The sequence below is a fragment of the Numida meleagris genome, chromosome 4 (assembly GCF_002078875.1).
Source record: "Numida meleagris isolate 19003 breed g44 Domestic line chromosome 4, NumMel1.0, whole genome shotgun sequence".
NCBI lineage: Eukaryota > Metazoa > Chordata > Aves > Galliformes > Numididae > Numida > Numida meleagris.
In genome coordinates this window covers 24,170,913-24,182,615 of record NC_034412.1, presented here as the reverse complement: position 1 = coordinate 24,182,615, position 11,703 = coordinate 24,170,913, and the positions used below count along the sequence as shown (strand labels likewise).

At 50.7% G+C, this 11,703-nt stretch overlaps 2 protein-coding genes across 2 annotated transcripts; both read right to left on the bottom strand.

Moving 5' to 3' along the window:
- LOC110398247 (autoimmune regulator-like) lies at positions 538-3,641 on the bottom strand. Its single transcript, XM_021395732.1, is given in 10 exon segments — positions 538-809; positions 976-1,072; positions 1,179-1,379; positions 1,458-1,573; positions 1,835-1,944; positions 2,092-2,145; positions 2,648-2,719; positions 2,814-2,966; positions 3,061-3,235; positions 3,340-3,641. Coding segments are annotated over 10 exon segments (1,434 nt in total). The 5' UTR covers positions 3,553-3,641; the 3' UTR covers positions 538-566.
- Positions 7,665-11,601, bottom strand: LOC110398246. Its single transcript, XM_021395731.1, has one exon. The coding sequence runs from the start codon at positions 11,242-11,244 to the stop codon at positions 10,378-10,380; it is 867 nt and encodes a 288-aa protein (XP_021251406.1). The 5' UTR covers positions 11,245-11,601; the 3' UTR covers positions 7,665-10,377.

Genomic DNA, 11,703 nt, shown 5'->3' with positions numbered 1-11,703 from the left:
CCCTGGCAACGCCCGATCTCGTCTGATCTCGGAAGCTAAGCAGGGTCGGGCCTGGTTAGTACTTGGATGGGAGACCTCCTGGGAATACCGGGTGCTGTAGGCTGCCCGCTTTTGTCGCGGGGCTGCGCGCCTTGGTTTTGGCTTTGGTTTTGGTTTTTGGTTTTCCGTTTGTCACGCGTGGTAGGGCTGTATTCTGGAGTTGTGAGCTTTTGTGTTTGGGCGTGTCGTTCCGCCATGGTTTTCTGTAGTGACTACTCAGTTAGTGTACAGTTTTCCCTATATTTTTTTTCTCAATTATTGTTTATTCTTTTTTCTTAGATCTCTTTTTCTTTATTTGTAGTCTCCATTATCTTGTCTGACTTCACCTTCCATAACTGATGCATGCACTATTCGAAGAGCCCATGTGTGTCTGCAAGGGGCCGTGCCATGTTCTGGAATGCCCACTGCAGGATCCCATCCCAGGTTCCCTGTGGGATAGCCCACATGTTGTCATTCTCTGTTTTCACTCTGTTCTCAGCCTCTCAGGGTTACCCTGTCTCTCCTTGTCCCTCCCACAATCCATGGACCTACACTGAAGTTACCGAAAGCACTAAGCAGTTCCCTGTGGATATGCTCTGGATGTACCCTGTTTGTCTTACCTCACTCAGGAGGGCATCAAGCTCTTCCCTGCTTGACATGGGGTCACTGCTTGCTGAGCCATTCTCCATCTGTGGGAGGAGATGTGTCACCCCCACCTCTGGTCATGTGTTCACTTCAGTCCTTCACTGACTGGAGGCCAGGGTCACCGCCTCTGGGCTGTGGTATTTCCCCTCCTCCACAGCATCAGCATCATCTCCAGCTGTCACTGGCTTCTCCCTCACTCAGCCACCATTCATTGTCCCTTGGCCTCCTCTCTCTCCTTGTGTTTTCCTCCAAGCACCTTTACCCGGCACTGCCTGTATTCCCCACAATGGTGCTGGCTCTGGTTGTACCAACCTTTGCTGCCTGAAGCACGTGGTCTCCAGCAGCTGCAGTGCCCTGCCGGCTGTCTGTTTCTGGGGTGCCCACACAGGAGCTGCAAAGCCACAGCCCTCTGCAAGCCATCAAGGTATTCATAAACCCTCTGAGCAGTATGAAGTATGAGCAGAACGAATGGAGGGGTTTGGGGTGTGATGTGGGGAAAGGCAGAGGGGACTTACCCAGGGTCCCCACCACGTGTCAGGCAGTGTTGGGGTGCAGAGATCCTGGAGAAACAGCGGCCACAGGTGCTCCCAAGGCCTCTGCTTGGCTGGGCACCATGCTCCTCCTTCTCTGGGATTGCAGGGGGCTGTTCTGCAGCCGTGTCTGCCTCCCGCAGCCGGCCCAGCTTGGCCACACATGAGCTGCATTGCCACGTCCCACTGCACAACCCCACCACAGCAGTGAGGGGCAGCGGGGACATGAAGTACACCAGACCCCCATTCCAACCCGGGGCTCACCTCGGGACACGAGGCAGCGGGGGAACCAGGCAGGGAAGGTGGAAGGCCCTGGGACAGCCATCGCAGCAGATGAGCTCCCCACCGTCACCGCACACTGCACATTCATCCTCGTTGTCCTGCCATGGGCAGGGATACAGGGGCTAGCCATCGGCAGCTGGATGCACCCAGGCTACAGAGGACCTTGCCACCCACCATCCCCTACCTCACCTCCCGTCACAAACACGATACACTGACTGTACTTGGGACAGGGATCTCCTGGTCCCAGGCTATTGTCGCCTAGTGACAGTGGGGTGGTGAGCCCCAGGCTGCCTGTACTGGGCCAGTACAGGGATATACTCGGAACACCCTGAGGGCCCCACTTTGCCTTTTGTGCTCACCTGGTAGGGTGCTGGGTCCTGGCTGTGCAAAGGGGGCGCTGGCAGACGGCCCTGGGGGGTCACACACATCTCCCCGCTCTGCGAGACAAGAGGCTTTGGGGAGCCAGCAGCTGGAAAGGGAAGGCCCCTGCTGCTGGGAGGGCTCGTACGGCTGTAAGGGTGTGTGTTGGTGCGTGGGGACCGTACACTTTGGGGTGCCCTGGGTCGAGCAGTAGGCTTCAGGCTGCGACTCCTGCTCCTGGCACCCAGCTCCTCACCAGCAGCTGGGACACAGAGTGCATCCCTGGCTCTGCTGCCTGCCTTGGTACTGCCTGGAAGAGAGGGGAGCACTGCTCCAGCAAGTGCCATCTCTGTCAGCCCCATCCATCTCTGGGGGCCTTCAGAAGGAAGGGGGCTCCTGATGTGGGGGAAGAAACTTAGCAGTTGGCAGGCTGGGGGCTGCCCAGTGCCTGCACTTACTTACCTGGCTCCTGTGTGTGTCTGTTGAGGACCTGCTTTCCCTCGACAGCCCCACAGGTGACAGGGACCTCACTGGCTGTCACCATGACCGCCCTCTGCACTGAGGCAGCCTGGAGGCCTGTGGGCAGGGGGGCTCAGCAGGCCCTGAGGCCCCTATTGTGGCCCCAGGACGTGCACAGGCAAACACTGCCCCATTGCTGCCCCGAGTTGGCCCAACCCACTCCTCTGCCCAGCCTGGTGGTTCTGGGGCCCTAGTAGCCTCACCCAGACTGTCACCACACAACTAGGATTACTCTGGGGATAAATTTGTGCCTGTGCTTGTTCCCCTGGGTGCCAGAGGAGATTGGCACTCACCGCTGGTACGGGGTGTGCGTGGAGTGTCCACACTCTCTGGCTTCTTCACAGTCTTTGCCTTTGCCAGGAGCCCTAGCGGCGTTGGGTGAGCTGTCACCGTGGGGTGACACCACGAGTGCCCCCCCACATCTCTTCCCCACATACATCCCACACTAGGCTGCCGTACCGGGGCTGGTGGTGTGCCGTGGTGAGGGTTGTGTCACCCGGGCCCCATCCTGCTCCTCTGGGGCTTTTCTCTTGCCTTGGGGTCTGTGTGGGGTAGGTGCCATGGGGCTGGGGGACAGGCATCTGCTGCAGTGCTGCTGCCCAAGGTCCACCTCTGCAACAGAGGGGACAGGCACGGTCAGACCAGTGTGTCACCTCTGCCTGTGTGCAGCCCCCAGCGTGCTGCCTCTTCCAGCCTGGCCTCCTACCTGTGGGGAAGGCGCTGTGGAGGGACCGGAGCCGGGTGTAGCGCTCCAGGTTGTAGTCCTTGAAGAGGACAGCCCAGAAGTCACGGACGGCAGTGGCATCGCGGCCCAGCAGCCAGGTGAGCAGTGCGTGGAATGCGCGGTGGGAGCCCTCTCGCTCTGTCTGGCTCAGTGTCTCCTGCCAATGCCACCATCACCCATGGACACTCATTTGAGTGCCACCAGCCAGCCCCAGTCCTCACAGTGTGGCCAGGACCGCAGTCTCCCCCCGCACGGCCTCACCTTGAAGATGTGCTCAGGGACGATGTCGTGGTCAGCAAGGCCGTGCAGCAGTGGGAAGACATCGTCTACCGCCATGGCGATCTCAGTGCGGTGCAGTTTCAGCAGGTGCCGCAGGTCTCCGTCCCCCCCCAGCCTGGCCATGCTGCCACAGGCCGGCACCCGCCCCTGACACTCTCCTTTAATATACACTGTGGTTGCTGCAGCCCCACTCATTTCTGTACAAGGCCAGGTAACCTGAGATCACACCTCCTGCCACTGGCTGTCCCTGCAGTGCAGCCCCATGTTACTGCTGCCTGTCAGCCCTGGGCTTCAGGGTCCAGCTGCTCCCCAGCCCTGGGCAGCACCAGCCTGGCAGCTGGTGTGGTGTCAGCCGCCACTAATGGTGAAGGACACCCAGCGTCACCATGACCACCCCGGGAAGGCTGAGGAGGGGGGAATTAGGCAGACTGCTGCTACAGGCAGCCCCCACCTCCCCGTCCCTGCGGTCAGCCAGGCATCATCCCAAAATTTCTGGACTTTCCGCAGCACCTGCTCCTCTCATCCAGAAACTAAGTGGCACATGGAAGTAGTGCCCTGCAACTAGGGGAAAACAGAAATGCTCGCTGCGGTTACACTGCCTGCACACCAGCTCCTGCACGCGCCTGGCTGAAGCACAGCAGCTGACAAACACCCGAAGAAGAAGTGCTGACGCTGAAGAAACTGCAAACACGTCTAGGCACAATTACCAAGGGGGAATGGCGCTGTAATGCAGCATGTTAAAATGACAAGCAGTGTCATGAACACACCTGGGGATTACCTGGCTACGTTCATAGCTCTGTAATTGCCCGCTATGGGAAATTGGGCAATAAAGTGATTTCACTGGAAATGCTGGGAGCTGGGGCGGCAGGGAATTGGCACTCTGTGAATGCCTCGCATAAAGAAGCCCGGGGCTGATGTGATGTAATACACCTGGTCGCTCCATCCCAGGAGACCAGAAAAGGAAAGCTCCAAGGCTCCCCTCCCACTTCCCAAGTGTCTGGGACTGCCCCAGCAGAGGTTTCCAGCCGCTCTGCAGAGCCCTGTCCCTGCTGCCAGGGTCACAGGCACCGTGGACAGCCATCCCCACACTGTAGGGCAGTGCCTGATGCCGCTTTGTGGCCAGCCCAGTACAAGTGGGACCAGAAACAGGACCACCAGGGAGCCATCCCTGTTGTGAAGAGCAAGGTGGTACGGGTAAGGATGTCTGTCTGTAAGTCCAGCATGGCTGTCCAACATTTTGGCTTGTTTGGGCCGCGTTGAGCGAACAGGAATTGTCTTGGGCTGCATATAAAATATATATTAATGTATATAAGTTACAAAACTTATTGATGTATTTTTTATTAAAACAAAACCACAAAGACATAATGCTAGCAGGATGTTTGACCTTGTTGCAGAACTAACGCTTCAGGCTGGCCCCATGGCAGCAGTCGCCATTCCTAGTGAGCTCTCCTGCTGTTCATCAGAAATTTTTGGTGAAATATTACTCTTCCTGTGCTTCATCCTTGACAATAATAATTCAAAAACATTCATGCTGCCAAAAAGTGATGACCTGGTTGTGAAGGGAGGGGTATTATTTCTCTTTGGTAAGAGAGGGCATATAGAAGTCTGGTAAAGAGACGACAATTTTTTTCTTTGAGTTGAATGTCTGATTGCAACTCTACATATCCCATTTGAAAATTCACAGGTAATGTACTTAACTGAAACTGAAGTTGCAAATATAAAAAAAAAAACAAAAAAAGATGATTTTTTTTTGAACTCTTGACACCTATTCCCAAACCCCTTTATTGCAATGCAAAGCACAGCTGCCTATTCTTCGCTGTTCACAGGCTGTGTTTAGCCAATGGATCACAATGCATGAAACTATTTGCCATCAGTTGGGTTTGCCATAATTTAAGTGTCATTTAAAATGCTGTTATTGTCTGAAACAGCGCAAGTGAGTTCATTTTCACTTTGAAGACGCACATTGAACTCATTTAAATGAGCAGTCAAACCCACTGAAAATACTGAATCTGTGAGCCATTATCCATCTTCATGTTCTGGTACAAATTCCCCTTTGGGTTGCATAAAGAGTTTGATTTCATTTCACCAATCATAAAGTCGTTTTGCATTTTACCCCAACTTAGCCACCTTCCTTCCTTCAGAAAAGTAAATGACACCCCCATAGTCAGCATCCATTCTTTTAAGGATCCCCTGGAATTGGTGATGATCCAATCCCTCGGGCTTTATGAACTTGACAGCTTTGATGACAATTTGCACAACATTATCCATTTTTAAAGCTTTTGCACATAGATTTTCTTGACATGCAATGCACTGATATTTCATTAAACACAAGTTGCCGGCAGCAGTTCCATCATCTTCTATTAATTGTATGCCTCTATTTTTCTTACCAACCATTGCCAGGGCACCATCAGGAGCTACACCAGATATGCTGACAAAGGTTAAAGAAAATCACTTTTATGTAATTTTTTACGGCTTCGTATAAATCAAGAGATTGAGTTGTGTCTTTCAGTGGCACCAAAGCAGCCATTACTTCAGTGACATTATATTCATTATCAATACCTCTAATGAAAATGGCAAGTTGAGCCGTATCTGTAGCATCAGTACTTTCATCTATTGCCTCACGCTGTGGGGCCAGGCAGAGCCATGATGATGCAGCAGCAGTGAGAGCTGTGCCAGGCCGCGTGCAGCCCGCGAGTCGGATGTGCCTGGACTGCAGCATGGATCTGCTGGCTACAAAGCCCTGCCAGGAGATGGTGGCTGCAGTCCAGAAACTCGAGAAGAATAACAAGACAACACCCTCTGCAAGGACAGGAAATACCCTCATCCATTTCTGGTTAATAAATTAACATATTCACCCACAGAAACTCTCTCCCCACAGCTCTTCTCAGGATTCAAAGTGTTTTTTTCCCTTGGAGGCCCTGGCAGCTGCGGTATGGAGGTCAGGCCAGTACTGCTCCCCTGCGTCCCACCCTGTGCTCCCACAGTCTGTCTGACAAGACACAAGTCTGTGTCTTGTCCAGCACCTCCAAGACAGGGCTGTGACACATGCTGAAGGGGCAGCCCTCATGCCCACGGCCACAGAGAAGCGCTCCCTTGTGCATGGGTGCCGCCCAGCGCAGCTGAGAGCTGTGTGCCCACGGCACTTTGCTTGCTGAGCTTGACTGGACTTGTTTTGAATTCCAACTTTGTGACTGCTCATGTGCTTTGAATCATGGACAGATTGTTTTCCACATCCAGCCAGCTCAGCAGCACAGTAGTTTGAATTTCAGGTGTTTTTTTGTGTGTTCCTTCCCCTCTCTGAGATGCTGGGCAGGAGGCAGAGCGGGTGCTGCCAGGTGCCATATGAAGAGGCATGTACTTACTAGGAGATCAGATGGTTATTTCTGTAATATCTTGCGTAGAGCAGACCTTGGCAGTTCAAAGGCCATAAAAGGTCAGCTCTTGCTTGCAGAGAGGAGTCAGACACTCCTTGGAGCTGGCAGCAGCCCTGTCTGGGTCTGAGGGCTAGAGGCTGGCGTGCAGCGGAGGCTGGCCACACTGAGGTTTCAGGATGTCCTTTTTGCAGTGTTCCTCCTGCAAAAAATCAAAGTACAAGTTTTAAGGTAGGGGAGCACCATTTCTACGTGCCATCCAGCTGTGGCTGCTGAAAATGTTTTCCACAAACACCCAGTTAAATCAGCACCTCTGCATCCATCAGGATCCCTTGCAACTCCTGGGTGCATCTTCAATCCCTCCTCGCATGAAAAACTGCTGAAGCCAAGGAGCCATTTTCACCATTTCCTCCTTTCCCATTTCCCTTCTACCCTGATGTCCTGCAAAGCATTCCCCTGCGCATCTCTCAGACACCACCTGCCCTGTGCTCATCTCTTAGAATCCCCTAAACACGTCCCTGAATCTGTAAGGAGAGAGCAGGCAGAAAGAGGAACCCACACAATGGACAAGCCCATGAGATCACTGCCAGGAAGGAGAGGCTCTCTGATACTTATCTCTTGGTGTCTGAAGTGCACAGACAGCCATAGTGAAACGCTGCCACCGGGCGCAGAAATTTCAGCCCTCTCCCCTTACCTTCTGCAGCTCTGGGGCTCCAGCACTTTTGGGAAAAAGGCTCCACATGGGGTTTCTAGACTCTCCTCCTATCTCTAGAGGCTTTCCTATTGCTGCTCTGTGCAGTCCAGATGAAAGTGGCTCCACCCGCATGCTTTGCAACTGCTCCTGCAAGAGCCTGGTAGGGAGAGCGTAGTAGAGATTTATTTCAGCTTGTTTCCTCTTTCCTCCCCCTTTAGAAAGAAGAAACGAAAGCCCAGAAGTATGTTATATTAATTTATTTGGGACACACCAAAAAAGGAAAGTCAACAACTGTTAACGTACAAAAGTACAGAATCCTGGGACAAGATTTACTGTCCTGATTAAAAAGGCACCATGGTCCCAATGAAGAGTAATCAGAATACATCATTATAGAAATCTTCCCCCTGTTGCAGCAGAAACAGAGCCAGGCTTTGGCTCTATCCACAGTCAAACCCAGTTAAGAAACAAACATGATTTAAATGCAATAAACACTGCTCAGCCTGTACAAGATGTCATGAAACAAATCACAGCCTACAATATGGTCATTGTTTTGTTTTTTTTTTCCCCGAAAACAGCAAAGATGACAAACAAGTATATAACTGAGGAAGACAGCAGACTTCTGACGTCTTCACCTTGACGTTCTGTAAGACACGTCAGTTGAACTGAAACTGGTAGGCTGAGTATGGGGCTTCTGAATGAAACGCGGTTCCCTGTGGTATACAGGAAGTCAGATTTGACAACCTTAAATTCCCTGAATCCCTGAAAATCGTAAAGCACTATACAGCTGTGTTCCGTATTCTGTTCAGCCCTGTTGGGTTTACTTTACACATTAGCACTTATACCATCAGCTATATCTGTAATACAAAGAGGGGTTTACAGCAGTTATTTAAAAAATTCTAATTCGGCGAGGTCCGAGCTTGGCTATATTCCCTGCTGAAACAGAGCTGCTGGTGTAGAAGCCCAGTGAGAAGCTAGAGTCTAGCATCTCAGGGCTGGAAGGCAAATAGTTTCAACGTGACATAATTTGCAAGGGGAAGTCAGTGAAGCACGTCAGAGAGGAGAGGGCTGCAATCTCTCAAGCAGAAAAGGCTGAAGGGTGTTGCAGAACGCGGGTACATGCTATCAAACCTGTAACGACACTAAGAGTGATGCAGAATACACTGAGTTCACTAAATATTTTGGAGCAACTTACCAAGAACTCATCAGACACAGAAAAAGAATCCCGGCAATTACTAACGAGCAAGTTCACTGGGAAGCTGATGTATCGCTCAGAGCCAGACAGATCTGTCCTTAGGAGGAGAGACAAAGTGGATGCAGCTGGAGCCTGACTAAGCAGCAGAGCCAAGGCTGCTGCCGCCACCTCCTTTGCTTCCTAGCCCTGCTGCACCTAAATTTGGACAGCAGCTAATTTGTGTTTCATTCCTCCTTTGGCGTAGGACTTCAAAGCAGTCCAAGAACTGATTCATCAAAGTAACAGGAACTGTCAAAATTATTTGTACATGCATTTATTGTTAAAGGAAGCAAAAGCTAAAGAATGAAACAGTGCGAGTTAATATCAGTAAAATGATATGCAGGACATTGAGGAAAGAAATGGGGTAAAGCTGAGATACCGGAGTGGGGAAATGTTCACACTGAAAGGTAAATCTGAAAACCAGGCAAGTTTGAGCTCTTTCTATCAGAGTGTTTCTGAGGACAGATACTTGCTTTTTTTTTTGTTTGTTTGTTTGTTTTTGTTTTTTAAATGTAATCTGGCAAGGCTTGGGAATCTCACCAAGGAGACCTCCAGCGCTGGGTTTCATAAAAAGTTCAACTCTCATATTTAAAAACCAGTAAAGCAACCTTAACTAAAAATGGCAGACACCCTCATACTGCATATGTCTAAAACCACAGACATGTCACTGCTTAAGATTCACATGGGCAAGAGGATTATACTTTTTTCAAATAAACTCTTGGTGGAAAACTACCACTTCCACTCTGCTGGTCAGCATGTGCCTACAGGGGGTGGAAAAGCACATCCAGATTAAGGAACCTTTTGCTGCAAATACCACAGCTACAGACAGGAAGACATTTTCTTCCCTATATCCTAAGACGACAGGATAATATTTTATAAAGTTTTTCCCATCTTAAACTAAATAATGCAATTTGCATCCTTTTCTCTATCTTAATACCACCCCCTCTCCCCAGGAAGATAAAACTATCAGTTCATTTAGGATTCACATCTCTGATCCTAGTTTAAAGATTTTATATTAAAACTTATTCAATTGCAGGAAGGCTTATCCTGATCAATGAAACGTCATCAACATAAAATCCAGAATAAAATATTCAGAATCATCAATGTTTTTACAGCCAAAAGCACTCAGACGGCTCCTGATCTCTCTTCTCCTCCTCAAGGAGGAGAACAATCCCTTTATGAAATCACAGGACGCCTCTCTGGGACTGGGTAATACACATGGAAACTAGCTTCCTTCCTCACAGAAATGCCAATTCTGCTGAAAGGGGCTGAACACCTTCCCCTCCCACTGAAATCAGCAGGAGTTAGGGCTTTTCAGCACATTAATTTTCTATCAGCAACAAGTCCAAGTTATTTCCCTGCAGTAAATCGGAGTCCTGTTAGGCCACCACTGGCTCAGAAATGGTGAGAGACTTCCAAAAACCCACTGATGTAGACAAGACCTTGGAAGAAGAGGCTTATATGCTATATAAACTTAGATCATCTGATATGTTTGAGCCTTTGCATCGTTAGTTGATGACTACTTATCCTTCCAAGCTCATGCATTTTAGTCTTTGCCGCTGTCGTCGTGGTCCCAGCGTTCTTCCCTAGAGGCAGGACATTCCTGAGCTCTGGCTGGGGATCTCAAACAATCGCTTCCAATTGATTGTGGGATTTCAAACTTGCCTAACGTGTGTACTGCCACCTTGTACTCCAGCAGCTCTGCTTGCTGACCACAGCATACACTAGCAGTTTTCCACCTTCTCCACAGTCTCGTAGAACCCAGGCCTAACTCTCCTGATGCTCATCCGTATATGCTGGCACTCCAGAGGCATAGCATCGCTAGCAGGAGTCGCGGCACCAGCCGACCACGCAGTGCACCGGCGCTTTCTTCTGCCCCTCAGTGAGAAGGCCGGAGCCCCTCCGTTCTCCTCCTCCACGGGATAGGCCTCATCCACACTCGTGCCTTCATCCGACTGCTCATCAGTTTTGTATGTCGTCCCCTTTGCTTTGTTTCCTTCCTTCTCTTCCCTGGCGAGCTTTCTGAAGTGCTCCAGACATTGTATCTTTTGTCTTCTTTCCATCATTTTCAGCTCCTGCTTGTCTGTGAAATCTTCATAGTACATTTTTCTTTCACTTCTTTGATCTTCAAGAAACTTCAACTCGATGCCAGTCATTTTTATGCCGCTGTATTCCTCCAGCTTATTTCTCATGTGCGTGTCTGTACAAAAGATGTCAAAGAGCTTCTCAGAACTCTCGTTGAATTTGTCTGCTCTCTCCGTGTAAGCCTGGTTCTGCCTCTGCTTTCTGGTCTGGTACAATCTGGTAAACTCCTCGTACATTTTGAGGATAAGTTTCTTTATATTTTGCGTTCCGATGGTATGCAAGTTGCAAACCAACCAGTGCTCTTGCAGGTGCTCGGCAAGCAGCTGAGCTGCATCCTCTTTGGACCGCTGGGCCTGGCCAGCTCTTTTGGGCTGCAACAGGTACAGCATGTTCTGAACCACATCCTTCTTCGTCGGCAGGATTCCCTGGGTGAAGCCCGAAGACTCTACATACTCAACAGTTCCCAGAGTCTTTCGTGCTTTCACCTCAGTATCCAGTGATTCCATCACTGCTTGTTTGTCTCGTAGTTATGACATAACCTGAAAGACAGTGATTGAAGACAAGTATGTGAGATGAGGCTTTTTTTTTTTTGCTGTAGCAGAGATAAACAGATGAGGAAACGCGCTCAGACCAATGAGATCTGGGATTTTCCAACGCGCCCGATGCAGTTGGATGGTCGCCGCGGTAGCCCAGCCCATCTCACTATCTACTCATCGCGGCTCTCTCGCTCTTCTGCGCAGCGTTTAAAATCTAACAGAGCGCGTTTGTTTACATTAATTAGATTTAATGGCGTTTCAGACTTAATACTGCAAATTGCAGCAAACCGAGGCCGCCCGGGGCGCCGGGCTCACTCACGGCACGCGCGGCGGCCCGAAGCGGGCGGCTCCTCGCGCCAGCCCCGGCGGGGCATTCCCCGCAACCCTAGCCCGCCGCGCGGTGACTGGCACTTTTCCCGGCCGCGCAGG

Excerpts from the sequence above, each read along its gene's own strand:
- LOC110398246 (XM_021395731.1), bottom strand. The coding sequence starts at position 11,244 with ATGGAATCACTGGATACTGAGGTGAAAGCACGAAAGACTCTGGGAACT.